The sequence below is a fragment of the Muntiacus reevesi genome, chromosome 7 (genome assembly GCF_963930625.1).
Source record: "Muntiacus reevesi chromosome 7, mMunRee1.1, whole genome shotgun sequence".
Lineage (NCBI taxonomy): Eukaryota > Metazoa > Chordata > Mammalia > Artiodactyla > Cervidae > Muntiacus > Muntiacus reevesi.
Genome location: NC_089255.1, coordinates 5,154,503 through 5,175,290, shown reverse-complemented (window position 1 = coordinate 5,175,290; position 20,788 = coordinate 5,154,503). Strand labels below are relative to the sequence as shown.

The window sequence follows — 20,788 nt, the reverse complement described above, 5'->3', positions numbered from 1 at the left end:
GAGGGAAGGCAGTAATAATGTGTGTATAGAAATTTCCAGCTTACAGGCTCCTCCCACAAATGACCACTCTAAGCCACAGTGGAGGCAAATGATGATTTCAAGCTTTGGGAGAGGGGCAGGGCAGTGAGGATCACAAGTATGTGGGACATTTTGAAGAAAAAGTTCCTTCAAAATCACAGCTAGCCCGCCAGTGTGTCCTTGTGGTCCTGCTTAGACCCAGCAGACCTCAACCTCTATAGAAGAAATATCTTTACACGTGCACATGTGTGATAAACTCTACTCAAAATATGTTATTTCTGAGAAACAGAATATTTCCCGCTGTATCAGGAAATGAAGATGTTACAGTTGTCAATGACCGCAGCCCTCCCGTGTGAGCCGATGAGCCCCGAGAAAACACAGGAAGGTAAAGAACACCTGGTCACTAGCAGCCATCAGACCGTAGCCACTCCCCATGGTGAGCAGCCCCAAGGAAGCTCAAGATGTGAAAAACAGGGTACTGGTCCCAGATAGCTGAGGGTTCACGTCCCTTCATGGCTGCCATAACTGTCGAATGAAAAAATATATGCACTCTAAAAGTTGAGAGTTATGGCAGAAATGTTTAGGACTTCAAGCCCAGGAGACAGCATCTCAAGCAACCAGAGAGAACTGCTCTGAGGAGGCGAGGGGAGGAGTCAGATTATATAGAAGTTTTGCAACAAAGGGCAGGTAGTCTGAACATCAAAAGATTACTGTTAATTAAAGAAAACCCCAGACATCCCAAGTTAAGGAATTTAGCACTTTCTATGTATGGGAAGATGCAAGAGGGCTCACTGAAATCGTTCCTTTGATATGTACCTCAGCTATCTGTGGCGGACATCCTGTGTATTTCACGTCCTTTTCCTTCCTTGGGGCTCACCTTGGGGAGTGGCTGTCATCTAGTGGCTGTTAGACGACAGGTATTCTTTTCCTACCTGAGTTCCCTCAGGGCTCACCAGCTCACATTGGAAGGCTGCAACTGCTGATGACTATGACATCCTTCTGGAGAAGGCAATGGCACCCCACTCCAGTACTCTTGCCTGGAAAATCCCATGGACGGAGGAGCCTGGTGGGCTGCAGTCCATGGGGTCGCAAAGAGTCAGACACGACTGAGCGACTTCACTTTCACTTTTCACTTTCATGCATTGAGGAAAGAAATGGCAACCCACTCCAGTGTTCTTGCCTGGAGCATCCCAGGGACAGGGGAGCCTGGTGGGCTGCCGTCTATGGGGTCGCACAGAGTCGGACACAACTGAAGCGACTTAGCAATGACATCCTTCTCTATTGGTATAGCAGAAAATATTCCATTTCTCATTTCCAACCTTAGTTATGTGTGTCTTATATTTATCCTCATGCCACGCATGAACCACATTTTCAACTTTGCTATATTTTTTTCTCTTATTTAGGGAGTCCTTTTCCTTTTTGTAGAGTCTGGATGCTATTACAAGAGTACAGTCTGGTTCCCTGTAGAGTATATGGTGAATTCCTTAGCTTTCCAGAACTGAGTCATAGCCAAACACAACATTCCACTGATAAACTCATCCCAAATTTCAATTTTCTGGCTAAGACCATTACTTTCTTAGGCATGTTCCATTTTCTCTTTGCTTCCACGGCAGCTTTCTTTGCAGGTGATCTTTCATGAAGAAACAGATATGACCCGTTTATAAGAATTATTCAGTGTGCAGCAGCATTGAGAGCAACAGGCCCACAGAGGTGAGGATGCTGACAGCCATCCTGGATCGCTCGTGAGCGCTGAGGCACTGCTTCATACCAGGCACAGAGCATAGGCTTCCACACCGAGTCTCCATGGGTTTATCAATGTACGTCATGAATGCTTGACTTGGCCCAGGTTATATCTGTGAATATCAAGGATCTACCAGTGATTATTCAATAAGGGAAATCAGGCTGGAGCCAACAGCTGAGGATGATGATGAGCTGTCCTTTGCATCTAATGCAGGATTATTCATTCATCCTTCGGAGGAGGAACTTTGAGCAATTCTCCCCTGGTGATAAGAGCTGGTTCATTCACAGCTTCCTTATCTGCACAAGCCAAAGGCTGGGAGTTCATGCACCCAGGAGACAGCCTCAGCCTCTTGACCCCACACTCTTGACCCCACACTCTATCATAGGAAGTGAACCAGTCCATAAAGTGCTGTTACAATCACCTTGATATTTTCCCAAAGGATTATTATGTAACAAAGGTAGAACTGGGTGAAAACTAGGTGTTCCAGGACAGAGCACCTATTTCCACAACTCCAGGGAAGTGTTCATACCCAGCAGGCCTGCTCCTTCATAGGGACGGTGCTTAACCTGCCTGCATTTCAGCCAGAGCAGCTGCCCCAGCTGGCGTCAGCCTGGCATCAGCTTGCCCGGGTTGGTACCAGGAGCATGTAGGCAAGGGAGACAACAGGCAACCTGAGCTTCAGCATGCTAGTGTGGCCCCTTCCCCGCTTCTCTCTGTGCTCTGAAAGGCAGTGGGGCCAGGAAGAAGGGGCTCAGAATCCGCCTCTAGGGGACGCGAGGCGCAGCCTTTCTGTAGACATCCCTCCGCAGAGCCCCAGCGGAAAGGCTGCGCTCCGTTCCGCTCTGCAGCATAGTGCTCCGAGCAGTGACAGGACTTGGGGGAAGGAGCAGCAGAGGTCCGTGGCCGTGCAGGTGCAGCCCCTGACGCCGAGGAATCCCTGCAGCCAGCAAAACGTTCCCGCGCCTGGCGCGTCTGCCTCACTCACCTCCTTGCCCCTCTCAATCCTGCTGATGTGTTCATAGTCACAAATGACAAAGGCAGCCAAGTAGGTGGGCATGTGGGGCGTGGTGTGAAAGCTGGTAACAGTCCACTTGCTTCCGTTCACATCTTCTTTCTCAGACTGACCTAAAGAAATTGATTTTAGTCCAAATCACTGTAAATAAGCAATAAGGAACACAATTATCTACCTTTGAAACAATTTGTCAAGTCAACAACCACTCAACTACGGTCTTCCCAACTACTCCCCACGGTACAATAGCTTGGATTTCTCTACCTTCGAGCTATCTATTAGGAAGGCCGAAGGACAGAGTCAGGCTTCGCTCCTAGCTCGGTCAGTAAAGAATCTGCTTGCAATGCAGGAGACCCGGGTTCAATTCCTGGATCAGGAAGATCCCCTGGAGAAGGAAATGGCAATCCATTCCAGTATTCTTGCTTGGAGAATCCCATGGACAGAAGAGCCTGGCAGACTACTGTCCATGGGGTCGCAAGAGTTGGATATAACTTAGCGACTAAACCATCACCACCAAGGACTCGATTCTTGGTTCTGAATTAGCACCATGAATAATGTGGTCTGGGTGGAGGGCAAATCCATGAGCAGCCATCAGTCAGGCCCCTGAGCTGCTTTCTCTCTTTCCATCCACTGCTGTTTCCTAGTCCAGCCCGTCTCTCTCAGCACTTAATCAGAGTTTCCCAGACCCGTGGCAGGTCAACAAGGTACAATTCTGCCATTCTTGGGTTTGGGGCAGGTCTCAGTGGAGTCCCACTGGGGTCTCTAAACCGGAAATCACAAACTCAAATGCCTGTGAGGGCCAGGTGCTCAGTGTGAACGGGCTGGTGTGCCTAATAGGCAGGGAGGGGACCACAGACAGGCGGGGTACAGGCTCTGACCACAGGGGGCAGCCTCTTCTCACCCGCAACCAAAGGGCATGTAGGAAGTGCAGGGCCAGTGCTGTTGGGTGGTCTGAGTTTCCCAAAAAAACTAAGAATTTTAACTTTTATGAGAAATGTCAGAATTTTTTTAAGTTGCATACTAATTCAACCAAAAGAAAAAAAAAAGTGCTGTGAGCTAGCAGCAAAAAAAACACTGAAATGAACAAAAAATCCACATCTATGTACCAGATTTAGACTAAGTCCACTAGCTTGCTATCACTAATGATGAAGAGACTGAAGCCCAAGTTAATGGGCAGACAGGATACTGATGTATGAAAACAGAGCAATGTTCCCAGCTCCTAATACAAAAGGGATCAGGATTTACCATCGCCAGGATGTGGGTGCTGACACATATCCTAGGTGACTGCCCTCTCTGGTTATAATATGCCATAATTAAAATACATTCCCAATACACTGCCAAGAAAATCTACTGTTGTAAAATCTATTACAGAGTTAAATACACACACACACACATATATAACATGTAATACACAAATATATGTGCACATATAAAAATATATAAGTATACATTTATATAAACATATAATTACACGTAGATACAAGATGATAGGAAACATTACTTACTTAGCTTTGGCATGTTAGAAAGGGCCACATAACGTGGATGATGAATGATTGTAATATTAAAAGTTGCCTTCAGAGCTGGCTCATCAAAACAAGGGAAAACATTCCTGGCAAATGTTGGTTCCATCTGAGATGCTAACAGGGCCCTGAAATACATTTGGGGGACAAATCTGCTTATTTTTATCTTAAATCAGTGGAAGCAAATGTGTATATGTATGTGTGTGTGTATATATATATATATATATATATATATATATATATATATATATATAGAGAGAGAGAGAGAGAGAGAGAGAGAGAGAGAGAGAGGGACGGATTATGGCTTAAAATTATCTGAAGAAAGGAGCTGGAATGTTTTCCCCTCATCTTCCTTATTCCCCTTCCCATAATATACACAAATTCCAGTTCTCACTACCCCTGAGATTTCCTGTAAGACCTAAAATACAAAAGAACTCTTTAATTTTCAACCACAAAATAACATTTACTTCATTACATCATATGCCTTTAAAACCTTTTACAAACAAAATAGGAACAAATATACAATGCCAGGCTTTTGAGAACCAAGGATTTTTTAAACTAGGATTACTTCTTTGGGGATGGTCTGTTGCTTTCATTCCCCTCCAAGGTGTAAGTCAGAAGAAGAATGGCTATATCTTTATCTTGTTCTCACATGTTCCTTCTTTTTCCTGGTTGGAGACTTAAAAAGATTTTAATTTGCCTACCCTTGGTGCTAACCAATATGAACATATCCCAACTGAACAAAATAACTTTCATTTGCATATGGGTGGATTTACTGAATTCCTCATCCTCTGCTGCCCTCTTCTTCTGCCTTCAGTCTTCCCTAGCATCAGGGCTTTTTCCAATCAGTCGGCTCTTCACATCAGGCGGCAAAACTACTGGAGTTTCAGCTTCAGCGTCAGTCTCCATCAGACAGAGGATGACACGGTTAGATAGTATCACCGACTCAGTGGACACGAACCTGAGCAAACTCTGGGAGACAGTGAAGGAATGGAAACCTGGCATGCTGCAGTCCATGGGGTCGCAAGAACCAGACACGAGTTAGTGACTGAACAACAACAATCGATCCTTACTGCTCCTTCCTGTGTCTTCATGGAAGAATTCCAAAGTGACATTATAAACCTGGCATGCTGCAGGCCATGGGATCGCAAGAACCAGACACGATTTAGTGACTGAACAGCAACAATCGATCCTTGCTGCTCCTTCCTGCATCTTCATGGAAAAATTCCAAAGTGATATTATCCCACAATGGACTGGTGATTTACGGGGAAAAGCTTAGGAACAAGAGTACCCTGAGGAAATATGGACGTTGCCAGTTTCACCCTCTGTAAACAACTGCTAGAGGCTGACAAGACCATAGGTGCTTTCTCCTCCAAAGAAATCTGCTGTCTCATTAGTCCATTTTCCAAGACTCTGTGACTGGTGATTGCTTTTAGGTGACCATTACGGACGCTAAATTCCTTTTTTTCTCCGAAGGTGCTGAGACTCAATGTCTCATGCTAATGTCAGTCCACCTTCAGGTCCAGTTCTGTTTAGTTTTTTTTTTTTTAATGTGGACCATTTTTAAAGCCTTTAAGGAATTTGTTACTGTCAACTACAAATTGGCACTTTCCGAGAGCACGTCCCAGTGACTGAACAACAAGCGTGTTTGCCAAATGCCTCTGTGGAGATTGAACCCTGTGCGGCTGCAGCTGCTTGTTGACCTTCAGCAACTGCTGAGGGGGTTCAGGGTGGAGTGAGGCCCTCTGTGCTCTAGGGAATCTGGTGGAACAGATCTTTCCGTTCAATTCAATTCAGTCACTCAGTCATGTCCGACTCTTTGCGACCCCATGGACTGCAGCATGCCAGGCCTCCCTGTCCATCATCAACTGCCAGAGCTTGCTCAAATTCATGTCTGTCGAATCAGTGATGCAATTCAACCATCTCACCCTCTGTCACCCCCTTCTCTTCCCACCTTCAATCTTTCTCAGCATCAGGATCTTTTCCAGTGAGTCAGTTCTTCATATCACATGGCCAAAGTATTGGAGTTTCAGCTTCAGCATCAGTCCTTCCAATGAATATTTAGAACTGATTTCCTTTAAGATGGACTGGTTGGATCTCCTTGCAGTCCAAGGGACTCTCAAGAGTCTTTTCCAACACCACAGTTTAAAAGCATCAATTTTTCAGCACTCAGCTTTCTTTATAGTCCAACTCTCACATCTTTACATGACTACTGGAAAAAACCAGTAGTTTTTTCCAGTAGATGGACTTTTGTTGGCAAAGTAATGTCTCTGCTTTTTAATATGCTAAGTTGGTCATAGCTTTAGTTATGATAGTTTAGATCTTTAGTTAGATATTTTCAGGAACTGATTTCATGATCCCAATCCTTGCATCTCTTCATATCTAGAAAATCACTAAATCCCCTCGTGATGACATCAGCTCCTCATGACTAGCAGAAAGCCTTGTGTAAAGTAAGCACTTGATTGTATTGAACTCCACCTTCACCAAAATATTATATATTGACCTTCCCCCACTGCCTCTTTGGACAAGTCTCTCAGAGCTCTCTGACGTGCTGGCTCCCGAGCTGCAGTCCTCATTTTGCTCCAAAAAAACTTAACTAGCAATTCTCCAGTTGTGCATTTTTTAGTTGACATTATGATACTTTTTTTGTGTTTTGGTTTTCAGGGCATTAGGCATGGGGATCTCAGTTCCCCAACCAGAGATGGAACACACACTCCCTGCCTTGGAGGGCAAAGTTTCAACCAATGGACCACTGGGGAAGTTCCAGCTCAGTTCTTAGATAAATAAAAGGTGAATTCAACACAGATATCTTGAAAGCACAGTCCATCCATGATCCGGCTCTGTAAATCCCTCCTCCACCATGATAAGGCCCTGTTCACATAAAACTTCACAGTTTTAAAAACAGTGCGCAGAACAGGGGAATGTTCAGAAGCTTTTCACAGTCAGCTAGTATGATGGGTTCCAAGTGTCACAGTGACAAAACTGTCATTTGCAACAAGCCTATTTTGCTTTATTTGCTTTTTCCAAATTTATTATACTGTTACTTTCATGGACTGAAAGGATTTGAGGCTCTGACGGCAGCCACTTCAGTTCCAAGACTCTGCTCTATGTAATGATAACCCTGAACTAGTTACACACCCTTGCCAAGCCTCAGTTTCCCCTTCTAGAAAATAATTCCACTAGCCCTGTTTCATTATTAATTGAGGTTTTATATTATTAGGAACTAAATTTAGCAGTAAATGATCTGTGAATTCTCTTCTATTTCTTCTACTCTCCCAAACTGTTCTTAATGTAGATGAACTACAGAAGAATTCAAGGAGGGATAAATTACAGATTAGGGGTGGAGAGTTGGAAATCACTAATTATAAACGTATCTAAAAAGGTTCCATCATTTTCCCACACAGCAGAAATTAAACACAACATTGTAAATTAAAAAAAAAAAGAAGGGTTCCAGAGATCATAGGTGGCCATAAGCTGAAAATAAATCATGTTTGTCTCCCCAGTTAATTTTAAACTACCAGAAATTAGGCGTTATATATTTTTCCTTTGTAAGATTTTTTAAAACTTGGCAAAAATATGGGTTCACAGCAACTATTTTCTCAGCCTTGGAGTTACTATAAAGTAAAGGAAGCTTGATATTAATATATACAGAAGAATATGAAATATTTTGGTAGAGTTCGCCACATGCCACATTGGCATTTATTTACTTTGTAATATTGGTTGGTATCTTAAAAGGGGATGGGATAAACTAGGAAAGATTCAAGTAACAAACAATATAGTAAAACGAAAAAATGAGCAGGGGATTCAGCAACCTGAATCATTGCTCAGGACCTGCAGTGTAAACATAGTGGGATAATGTTGGAAAAGCTGCTTAAACTCTCTGAACATCCATTTCTATAAAATGCAGGGATGGGACTAGATGAGTCTGTAAGTCCAGTTACAGCTCTAAAACTGATTCCAACAGAGAAAAAGACTCCAACAGGAGAAAAAAAGAGCCCATGAGGTGGCCATGACTGAGCCATCAGGGATGGTGACAACCAGGCCCCTCAGGAGTTTTCACAACGACCTTCAGAAGATCTATGAGCCTTCTGAAATAGCAGGATACTTTGTACAAACGGTGATCTGTCAGCATGAAAAGTGCAACGTAAAGTGAAAAGGCACATGCAACTATGTAATGCACACTTATATATTTGGAAAGCCAACACATGCCTGTTGTTTCCGTGATGGAAACTATAGAAAATACAGCTTGGTAACATCTTTTCCGCTGCCATGACTTCCCAAAACATGCAAATCTCAAGGAAGTGGCAAGGTGGGGAGGAGGGAGAAAATCAGACTCTTCAAGGAGGTGGGAAACTTACATGCTCACTGGAAGGAGCTGCAGGGTCAAAAAGACTAGGAGACACAAGCTTAGGGAGTCACTGTGTTAACAAATCAAGCATCAAGCGAGTCCTTCCAATTCCGGGATTACAGTCTCCAGAGAAGTGAAATAAAAGAAAGACACTTGGGTTTTACTCAGTTATTTCCTTCCCTGGTTTTATACAAAGAAACAAAAAGGGGAAAAGCCCTACAACATAGAGCCATTCTGGCTAATTCTTAACTGCAAAAGTCAGTGCCAGCCAGCATCACACACAATCTGGTTATGACACATTGGGACCCAAGGTTGATATTTATTTCCCTTCTTTCTCTGCTTAGGATATCCTGGTCTCAGAAAATAGAACCTCTACCACCCTCTCCTCCCTGCAAACCTCACTGAACCATGTCATTATGGTGCCTATGAAGTCTGGGTTTAGAGTGGTCAGCTGGGGAGAGAGTTAATTTTGGAGAGTTTGTCTCCCAGTGGCTCAGGATTGCAAAGCCACTCTCCTGACCTCTTGTACAGCCAGAGAATTGTGGACTCACCATGTTCTTATGCTGGAAAAAGTCTTAGCAGGCAAGATACGTGATGCCCTTGGGGATCCATCTACTATCATAGAAAACATATCCATTCAGTACAGTATTTCACTCCAAATTATTTTGTGAACTTTGTCTGCCTACAGCTCTAGTTAAGAAGTGCTAAATAGCATAGCTGGTTAAAGATTAAATGAGATGCTCTGGAGCATTTTCCCCTCCCCTGATTTTTTTTTTTTTTTTTAACACAGTAGCAACACTCAGAAACCAAAATGTTTAGTAAAGACAGATGGTACACCACTGGACTGTGGTTCAAGGATTGGTCCATGAATCATGTTTGTTTATTACTTATGTAATACGATCTTAAGACTGAAGTTTCCACCAGACGACAAAACATAAATAAAATTCCAAAGAAAGGTGCCAAACCATGTTATGAAGATTTTGAAAGTAAATGGCCTCAAGAACCTTCAAGCCACTCTTGGGATTCTCAGCTACATTGAGGACACAGAAGAAGGGTCAGGGAACACAGACAAGAGTGATCAGAGAAAAGATTCCTTGGTGGGGAGGGACATTGTGTTGCCAAGTCATCCTGCATTCAGGCAGCTACTCTCTAAGCCTGAGCTAGGCAGAAGAAAGTCCCTCAGAGAACAGAGAAAGTGCTTCCCAAGGCTGAGACTTACAGTGTGTGTTAGTTTGTCAGTCGTGTCCAACTCTTTGGGACCCCATGAACTGCAGCCCACCAGGCCCCTCTGTCCATGGAATTCTCCAAGCAAGAATACTGGAGTGGGTTGCAATCCCAACCCAGGGATTGAACCCGGGTCTCCTGCATTGCAGGCAGATTCTTAACCCACCAGGAAAGCCCTGAGAGACAGACTAATTCACTCTGAGAAAGCTGAAATTGACACTGGCTGAAATCGAACTCCTATCAGGTAGGAATCTACACTGACTGTTTTGGAGGCAAAACCATGAGAGTGTGGTTGTCTTGCCACCCACACCAGCCTCGGGCAAGGGATGTATGAGTGTTCCTGGGACGAGCTGTGGTCGCTGAGACACAGTGAGCCAGTATGAAGACTGTCCAGATTCTGTCCAACAGCCACTTGGAGGAGTTTGGAGATGCATTACTGTGTGTCTAGGGCCCGAGGAAGGAGTCCCATGTGACCATCAGAACAGAGAAATAAGAGAAGCATCCTGCAGGGACAAGAGAATTGTAGGAGAAAAAGAAACAGTGAGAAAGCTCTGAAGAGTCTGAGAACATGACATCTGAAGGGAAAAAGGCATCTGCTAGACCAGAGTGAGACCAAAGAGTGAGAGTATGGGTTCGAGTCAGAACTGTCCCGTCTGTTGCCTCTCCCTGTCTTCCTCCCAGGACCTGGTAGGGTTGAAACAATAGCTCTCAGGACAGAGGTGGAGGACTCAAAATAGGAGGTGGAGAGAAGGAAGGACCTCTACCCTCTATCTCACTGCAGGCTTCCATCATGAAGTCAGCCCAAGCTCACAGAAGCAAGGTTGGAGAGAGGAAAAGGAAGATTTAATAGTAACTGAAGTTCAGAGTTTTGAGTATCATCCAAGACTGGATTTTCTAAGCTTTTTGCATCTGGATAATGTTTGTAACTTAGTGAGCATAGATCTTCTGTTACTTAATAATTAGTAGACAATTATGGGTTGCTAGAGCATTCATGCGGGGCTTCCGCAATGGCTCAGTGGGAAAGAATCCACCTGCAATACAGGAGGCACAAAAGATGTGGGTTCGATCCTGGGCCAGGAAGATCCCCTGGAGAAGGAAATGGCAATCCACTCAAGTATTCTTGCCAGGAAAATTCCATGGACAGAGAAGCCTGGCAGGGCTACAGTCCATAGGGTCACAAAAAGTCAGACATGACAGAAGATACCTGCATTTTCATATATATAAAATTAGAGGATTCAGGCAGGAGATAATACTCCAGAGACAAAACTGCAAAGAGAGAGTGAGAGAAAAATGACTGCATTTTTGCTGAAATATGAGGTATGCTTTTTCAATACGCTAGTTACACTTATTTTCAAAGATATAAGCTCTAAAACACTGAAGAGTGAACCATCTCCCAGAGAAAACAACTCAGCCACAGAAAATACACGGGTTCAACATCTTTATAGGATAATGAACTGACCTCTTTTCTCTGTGACACCAGTGATATCATGTGCCTGGCACTTGAGTTCACTGACCTTGTTTTGAGACTTTTAACGTCTTCCCTAATATTATTCAATTTCTCTCTTGTGTGTCATATCCTGAGGACTGTGCCAGATTTCTTAGCATAAAAAGCAACTGGAGTCTTTTTCAATTCACTGTTCACTCTTTAATAAGACACCTGCACAAAATGATTGATTTTGATCATGCTATCCTCATCTTAATTTGTCCAAACAATGATCTTAATTTTCTATTGTGACTGCAGCCATGAGATTAAAAGATGCTTGCTCCTTGGAAGAAAAGCAATGACAAAACTAGACAGCATATTAAAAAGCAGAGACATTGTTCAGGATGGGGAACACGTGTACACCCACGGTGGATTCATGTCAATGTGGCAAAACCAATACAATATTGTAAAATAAAAAAAAAAAGTAGAGACATTACTTTGCCTAAAAGTTCTATATAGCTATGGTTTTTCCAGCTGTATGGATGTGAGAGCTAGACAATAAAAAAGACAGCACCGAAGAATTCATGCCTTCTAACCATGGTGTTGGAGAAGACTTGAGAGTCCTCTGGATAGCAAGGAGATCAAATCGGTTAATTCTAAAGGAAATCAGTCCTGAATATTCATTGGAAGGACTGATGCTGAAGTTGAAACTCCAATACTTTGGCCAACCTGATTTGAAGAACTGACTCATTGGAAAAGACCCTGATGCTGGGAAAGATGCTGGCAGGAGGAGAAGGGAACGGCAGAGAATGAGATGGTTGGATAGCATCACTGACTCAATGGACATAAGTTTGCGCAAACTTCGGGAGATGGTGAAGGACAGGGAGGCCTGGCATGCTGCAGTCCATGGGGTCACGAAGAGTTGAACATGACTAAGCAACTGATCAACAACAAATCTGTAGTTAAAAACCATTCCACAAAGAAGCTCCAGGCCCAGGAGGCTTCATTGGTGAAAATCAACCAAGCATTTAACAAAGAAATAATACCAATCCTACATAAATTTTTCCAGAAAATTAAAGAAGGAATACCTCCAAATTTATTATTTGAAGCCAGTGTTACTCTGATGCCAAAACCAGACAAAGACATCGCAAGGAAAAAAGTAAGGCAACATAAAAAACCAGGAGTCTACATGTCTCATGAGCAAAGATAAAAAATCAGAAGCAGAATTTTAGTAAACTGCAACAAAACATAAAAAGGACAATACATCAAGACCAAGTGGAATTTATCATGGCAGTGGAAAGCTAGTTTAATATTAGAAAGTCAATCAGTCAGTGAAATTTACCATATTAACATATTTAAAAAGAAAAATCATAGGATTATCTCAGTGAGCAAATCTTATACAGAGGAACAAAAATTAAAGTTTCTAGACTTCTCTTCAGAAATTATTCAATTCATAAGCCAATGAAGTAACATCCTTAAACTACTGAAATTAAAAACAAAAACCTGCCAATTTAGAATTCTATACTGAGCAAAACTATCTTTCAAAAATGAAGGAAAAATAAGAAATTTTCAGACAGACACAAACCAAGAGAATTTATCACCAGTACACCTAAACTTGAAGAAGTGTTAAAGTCTTCTGGGTGGAAGCAAAATAATACAACATGGAAACTGAAATGTACACAAAAGAATGAAGAGCCCTGGAGATGGTATATATATAAGTAAATAAAAAGAATTTTTTTCTTTTGTAAAAATTTATCTTAATGCAATTAATTGTGTAAAGGAAAAGCAGTAACAGTATATGGCAGGGTTTACAACCTATGTAAAAGTAAAATGTGTAGCAGCTATAGCCCAAAGTAGAGGATGGGTAAAATGGAAGGGTATGCTTCTAAGACTGATACATAATATGAGAAGTAATTTCATTTGACTTTAGCCTGTGGTAAGCTCGGGACACATATTATACACCTCAGAGCAATCCTCTTTCCCTACTTCCCACCTCAACCACATACAAAAGGACATAACTAACTAGCTGAGTTAATATTAAATGGAATACTAAAAACTACTCAATGCAAAAAAAAAAAGAGAGAGAGAGAAACAGCATTAAAAAACAATTTAGACAATAAAGAGTAAATAGCAAGATAGTTGATCTAAGTCCAATCAACTCAATAACTATATCAAATGCAAATAGTCTAAACACCCCAATTATAGGACAGAGATTGTCAGGCTTTAAGACCCAGGAGAAGGAATGGCAGCCCATTCCAGGATTCTTGTGTGGAAAAGTCCATGGACAGAGGAGCCTGGCAGGCTGCAGTCCATGGGGTTACATGACTGAGCATGCGTGTGTGAGGGTGGAGGGAGATGGGTTGGCAGCAACAAACTGGTAGAACTAAAAAAAAAAAGAAGACCCAATACTATGTCTTGATAATAAATTCATTTTTATTATTAAGATACATATAGGTTAAAAGTAAAACTTTAGAAAAAGATGTATCATGTAAATAGTAAAGAAAGCTGGAACGGGAATATGGGGAGAAGACCACTGGTATACGGCCCATGTAGGGCACATTCTTTCAAAAGTGCCATGAGCAGGTTAGGCTTTTCAAACAAAAGGGGGCCATTTCCTTCACAGTAAACTTAAAAGATTTTATTTGTTAAAAACAAGATAACAGGCCCCAAATGGAGTCATTGTCCTATGCCCACATTACCAAACCAAGACTTGAATACTTAATTATAGTTTCAGCCTCCTCCAGGAATGGAATTTTAAACCATTCAACCTGGAATTACCCTAGTTATCACTAGTGAGGTTATGTGTCTGATAGACCCTATCAGACTGTACTGCCTGAAGAAAGATGACCTTGCCATAAACCTTTGCCAGTATAGCTTCTTTGTCCTGACCACTTCTGCTGGCTCTTTCATTTTTTAGAACTTAAAAAATGTGGGCACTTCTATATTTGCTAGATGGGATACTGCCTGATTTATGCATCACTGAACAAAGCCATTAACATCTTTACATTTACTCAGTTGAATTAGGCTTTTTGAAAACATTCTAAGTCCTCTCAATCTACTTATAAGAGCAAATAAGGAGGTGGCTCTTGTACTGCCATGCTTTTAAGCTGTTTTTCATGGAGTTAGATATTCCAGGCTTCTCATGTCCACCCTATACCTAACATAAATCTTGCACACAGTAAATGAAGAGATGCATATTTAAAAATTATCATAACCAGTAATGGCAAAATATCACACTAATGAAATTGACCCCAAAGGTGTATATTTATTAATGGGGATTAGTGATTATGAGGAAGCATCTCAGGGAAGGCCAAGTTCACCTTCAAGAGGTATAAGTGGAACATGGTCCCCTAATATTCTCAATACTGCTGTAGCCAATTTTACCCTCAAAAAGATATTTTAGAAAAGACCTATTTACATCTTTAAAACAGTCAAACACAACCTGTTAGCCATTCTGTAGTCCAAGGCCATTTGAGTGACTCATACTTACCAGGAAAGAAAAGAATATGTTTTTTATTTCAATTTTTATAATATGCCTGTTATCAGATGGCTAAGTAAAGTTTCATGAGCTGAGAAACTGGCATTTAGCATAAGTATTCTCTGCAATAGGTTCCAAAGGTCAGAAGAAACTGGTATGAAACATAGTTTTGGGGTACATTATTTTATGGAGAAGAACTGTTTAGAAAGCTTGGATGAATCCAAATGTTATAAGCTCTAATCATTCATGTAGGAGGAAATCTTTATTTTACATGAAGGGAACTAATTGTCGAAATTTACTTACCAAAACTCAGATATGTAAAGCAATCTTGTCCTATGACTGCATACTCTGGAACCCCTGTACTCAAAGTTGGTAGAGGAAAAAAAATGCAAGCTTGCCAATTACAGGTTATTCATTGTTACTGATTTTAAAACAGTCTTGTTTGCGGGGATAGTCATTCAAAATCCAAATTACCTTCCAGGGATCTCTCATTTCCTAAGTACATGAGAACTAAGATGCTTTCTCTTACACCTGAATGTCAGTAGAAAAAGAGGAGATCTCTTGAAAGGAGAGGACTTCTTGGATTTACCATACTGGTTTAACTGCATTCTCTTGACTGGTATGACTTGTAAACAATTCCTTCACAACAGTCAAGGCCCAGCAGTTCTCACTGATAACATGGTGGTCATCTGGGCTCTTGCTCACAAGGCCAGTCCTCTGAGCCTGGCTGCAGCTCCCTCTGGAACCATACCTTGCACAACCACTCCACAGCATTCACTGCAACACAGTTACTTTGATCCCTGACATGGTGGCCCCTCTTTAGCTCCCTAGTCAATATCCTTATCCCATGTAAAAAATTCTACATCCCCTCAGGTCTCAAATAAATCACAAAGATAACTTGCACAATCTAGGGCCATTGACCTAACCCATTTCCAGTATATAAATCAGATGCCACAATGACTGCCAACCATGCTCACCATAAAGGGAAGAAGAAGGGTCTTGCTCTGAGATCTTCCTCAGGTGCACTTTTGCTAATTTTGCTGTATGCTCCATTATCCATTACATTCTATCCTGTGACAACTAATGATAATGTGTGACAAAATCCAACACCCATTCACGATTAAAAAAAAAAAAAAAGCAACCCAGAAATACTATGACTCAACAGGAACTTTTTCATCTTAATAAAGAGCACATACAAAAAATTCTACCTAAAATCATACTTAATGGTAAAAGGCTAAAACTTTCTCCCTAACATTAGGGAAAAGAATCTCCACTCTTTCCACTTTTATTCAACATAGTGCTGGAAATTTCAGCCAGCAAAGTAAGATAATAGAAAAGAAATGTTGTATGTATTGGAATGGTAGAAATAAAACTGCCTCTACATGCAGATGACATCATGATCTACACAGAAAATCCTAAGGAATCTATTAAAAAAAAAAAAAAAAAACTCCTAGATATTTCAAGTGAGATCATTAAGTACTCCGATATAAGATAAGTACACAAAACTCAGTACTTCTATGTAGGAGAAACAGATACATGAAAACTAAAATTAAATGTACAATACTGTTTATAATTGTTCAAGTAAAAATAAATATTTAGGCAAAACTCTAACAAAACAGGTATAAGACTTATATGCTGAAAATGATAAAATGCTGATGAAATAAATTAAAGATTTAAATAAATGAGCTGTTATTTTGTGTTCAGAGATTGGAAAATCCAGCATAGTAAAGAAAAGCAAAAAATAGTGGAAGACAAAAATAAGTATAAAGAACAAAGGCAAAAAATAGAAAAAAGTAACAATTATGGTATATATTTATCCTATTATATCGATACCAATATCAGAAATGAAAGAGACATCACTACAGATCCTATGGGCGCTAAATGGATAATAAGGAATGAACTAATTTATGTACATAAATTTGATAATCTAGATGAAATAGACCAATTCCTAGAAAGAAACAACCTACCAAAACTCATACAAGAAGAAACAATCTGAGAAAACCTATATCTATTAAAGAAATTGAATCAAAAATTAATAACCTTTCAAAACAGAAATCACCAGGCCCAGATGGATTCACTGGTGAAATCTACCAACATTTAAAGAATATCAATTATTTCACATTTTCAGAGGATAGCAACAGAAGGAATACTTCTTAGCTCATTCTATGAGGCCAGCATTTCCATAACACCAAAATTAGAACAAAACATTGTAAGAAAAGAAAACTGTAGGCCAACGGCTCTCCTGAACACAGATACAAAACCCCTCAACAAAATATTATCAAACCAAATCCAACAAAGCATAAAAAGAATTATGCTCCACAATCAAGTGAGATTTATCCCAGGTATGCAAGATTGCTTTCAACATTAAAAAAATCTATTGGTATAATTCATCACATCAACAGACAGAAAAATCACATGATCACCACTTTATAGAGACAAAGAAAGCATTTCCTGAACTCCAACATCCATTTATGACTAAATTTCTCAGTAAAGTAGGAATAGAAGAGGACTGCCTAATTTTGATAAAGTGAAAGTGTTAGTTACTCAGCTAACAGCACAATTAAAGGTGAGAATTTGAAGCTTTCCACTAAGATCAGGGACAAGACAAGGATGTCTCCTCTTGCCACTTTTCAACACTGTACAGGAGGTCATTACAAATGCAATGAGTCAAGGAAAGGACATAAGAGGTATATTCATTGGGAAGGAAGAAATAAAACACTCTTATTTGCAGATTACATCATAATCTGGGTTTTCTACAAATCCAAAAGAATTGACAAAAACCTCCTGTAACTAATAAGCAATTATAGAAAATTTGCAGGATACAAGGTTAATACACAAAAGTCAATTTATTTCCTATATACCAACAATGAAAAAATGGAATGTGAAATTAAAAACACAATACCATGTACATTGAAAAAGTGAAAGTGTTAAGCATTTAGTCCCTATGGACTGTAGCTTACCAGGCTCCTCTGTCCATGAAATTCTCCAGGCAAGAAGACTGAACTATAGACTACCAGGCTCCTCTATCCATGGAATTTTCCAAGCAAGAATACCAGAGTGAGTAGCCATTCCCATCTCCAAGGGATCTTTCTGACCCAGGGCTTGAACCTAGGTCTCCAGCATTGCAGGCAGATTCTTTACTCTGTGAGTCACCAGAGAAGCCCAGCTATTTACATTAGTGCCCCTAAAAATGAAATGCTTGGGTATAAACCTAACAAAATCCGTACAAGATCTAGGTAGAGAAAAAATGGAAAACTCTGATGTGTGAAATTTTAAAAAGAACTGAACAAATTAAACACATTCATATTCACGGATTTGAAGACAATATTATCAGAATATCAGTTCTACCCAACTTGATCTATGGATTCAATGCAATCCCAATTCAAATCCTAGCAAGTTAAGAACAGATGGATTCTAAGGTTTACAGTGAGACACAAAAACAAACAAAACCTCAGAATATGCAACACAATACTGAGGGAAAATAACAAAGTTGTAAAATTTATACTACCTGATATTAAGACTTACTTTAAAGCTACAATAATCAAGACAGTGTGGTACTGACGAAAGAATAGACAAACAGGTCAAGGGCATAAAATAGCCCAGAAGTAGAAACAGAAATATTTCTAAATATTTTTGGGCTTTCTAAAATAGAGAGCCCAGAAATAGACCCACATAAATAGAGTCAACTAATCTTTGGCAAAGGAGCAAAGACAAAACCACGGAGCAAAGAAAACCTCTTACTAGACAACCACACTCAAAAAAAGAGAATCTAGACTCAGGCCTTCCACCCTTCATAAAAACTGACTCACAGTGTTCACAGATCTAGATGTAAAATGTAAAATTATAAAACTCCTAGAAGAGAATACAGAAGAAAATCTAAATGACCCTGGGTATGGTGCTGACTTTTAAGATACTACACCAAATATAAGATCCATAAAAGAAATAATTGAAATGAAAAAATAAATGAAATAAAAGAAATGAAGCTGGACTTCACTAAAAGTAAAAAAAAAAAAAATCTGTTCTGTGAAAGGCAATATAAAGAGAATAAGAGGATAAGTGACAGACTGGCAGAAAATATTTGCAAAAGACACATCTGATAAAGGACTGTTATCCAAAATATACAAAGAACTCCTGAAAATTCAACAATAATAAAACAAGGGGGACTTCCCTGGTGGTCCAATGGCTAGGACTCACTGCTTGCACTGACTTGGCCTCGTTCCTGGTTGGGGAACTAAGATCCTGCAACCTTCTCAGCGCAGTCCCTCCCACACTCAAGGAAGAAAAAGAAAACGACTCCATTCTATGTATATGTAACTGAATCACTTTGCTGTACTGCAGAAATTAATACAACATTGTAAATAAACTATACTTGAATAAAATAAATTTTAGAAAGGAAACAAATAACTCACTTAAAAAATGGGCCAAAGACTTCAACAGATAATTCACCAAGAAACTATACAGAGAAGCATATGAAAGGATGCTTTAATTAAAAAAAAAAAAAAAAAAAAAAAAAAAAGGATGCTTTACCTCATATGTCATCAGGGAAATGGAAATGAAAATAACGAGATACTTATTAGAATATAAGCCAAAATCCAGAACATTGGCACATCAAATGCTGACAAGAATATGGGGCAAAAGAAACTCTCACTCACTGCAGTTGGGAATACAGAATGGTACCCCCGCTCTGGAAGACAGTTTGGCAGTGTCTTACAAAATCAAACACATGCTTTGCCATATGACCCAGCAATCATGCACCTTGGTATTTACCTAAAGGAGTTGAAAATGTATGTCTACACAAAAACCTGGCCATAGAGTTTATAAGAGCTTTTTTTGTGATTGCCAAACTTGGAAGCAGACAAGATGTCCTTCTGTAAGTCAATGGATAAATAAACTGTGGTACATCCAGACAACAGAATATTATTCAGCACTAAAAAGAAATAAAACGCATAAAAAGACATGGAGGAACCTTAAATGCATATTGCTAAGTGAAAGAAGCCATGCTGAAAAGGTAATATACTGTATGATTCCAACTATGTGACATATGGAAAAGGCAAAACCATGAAGGCAATGAAAAGATCTGTGGTTGCTGGGCAGAGTGGATGGTGGGAAGATGAATAGGCAGAAAACAGGATTTTTAGAGCATGAAAATACTCTGTATGATAATATAATGATGGATATGTCATATATTAATCAAACATATAGAATGCACAACACCAAAAGTGAACCCTAAGGTAAACTATGTATTTCTATAGATTCATCCTTAGTTTTAAAAAAAAGTGTCATTCTAATGAGTGCCTGATCATGGGGGGAGGTTATGCATGTGTTGGGGTAGGGGATAGATGAAGAATCTCTATACTTCCCTCTAAATTTTGTTCTAAACCTAAAACTTCTCTTAAAAAAAAAAAGTCTCTCTCTTAAAAAAAAGAATGCTTAGACATGACACCAAAAGTATGTTCTATTAAACATTTTTGATAAACTGGACTTCTTTCAAATTAAAACTTTTTGCTCTCTGAAAGATCTTACTAAGAAGATTAAGAGACAAGCTACAGACTAGGAGAATGATATTTGTAAGCAACATATCTCACATTGGACTCAGATGTAGAATATATAAACAAATAACAGAACTCAACAGTAGAGAAACAAAACAATTCAATTAGAAAATGGACAAAAGACACTAAGAGACATTTCACTGAAATGATATAAAGATGGCAAATAAGCATGAAAAATGATTATCTGCAGCAACTGTTAAAAAATACAAATTTCCAAACCCTCACTCAAAATTCACTGCTCTAGAAATGTTTTGCTTTTGAAATTTTTAAATGGTCAAAAATACACATAAAATAAAATTCACCATCTTAACCATTTTAAAGTATAATATTGAGTGGTGTTAAGTACATTCACATTGTTGTACAACCAGTCTCCAGAATTCTCATCTTGCAAAACTAAAATTCTATATTCATCAAACAAAAACTCTCCATGCTACCAGCCCCTAACAACTACCATTCTACTTTATCATTCTATAAATCT

The 20,788-nt window shown here is 39.9% G+C and overlaps 1 protein-coding gene across 2 annotated transcripts in view; it reads right to left on the bottom strand.

Annotated features, from left to right (window-relative positions):
- The window catches only part of LVRN (laeverin), a 77,304-nt gene that overhangs the window by 52,064 nt on the left and 4,452 nt on the right, over window positions 1–20,788 (bottom strand). For both annotated transcript variants that reach the window (XM_065941141.1, XM_065941142.1), the window contains exons 2-3: window positions 4,274–4,416; window positions 2,745–2,884 (exon numbers count right to left, since the gene is read on the bottom strand). In XM_065941141.1, the coding sequence (XP_065797213.1) occupies window positions 2,745–2,884; window positions 4,274–4,416 (283 nt within the window). The remainder of the gene's footprint in view (window positions 1–2,744; window positions 2,885–4,273; window positions 4,417–20,788) is intronic.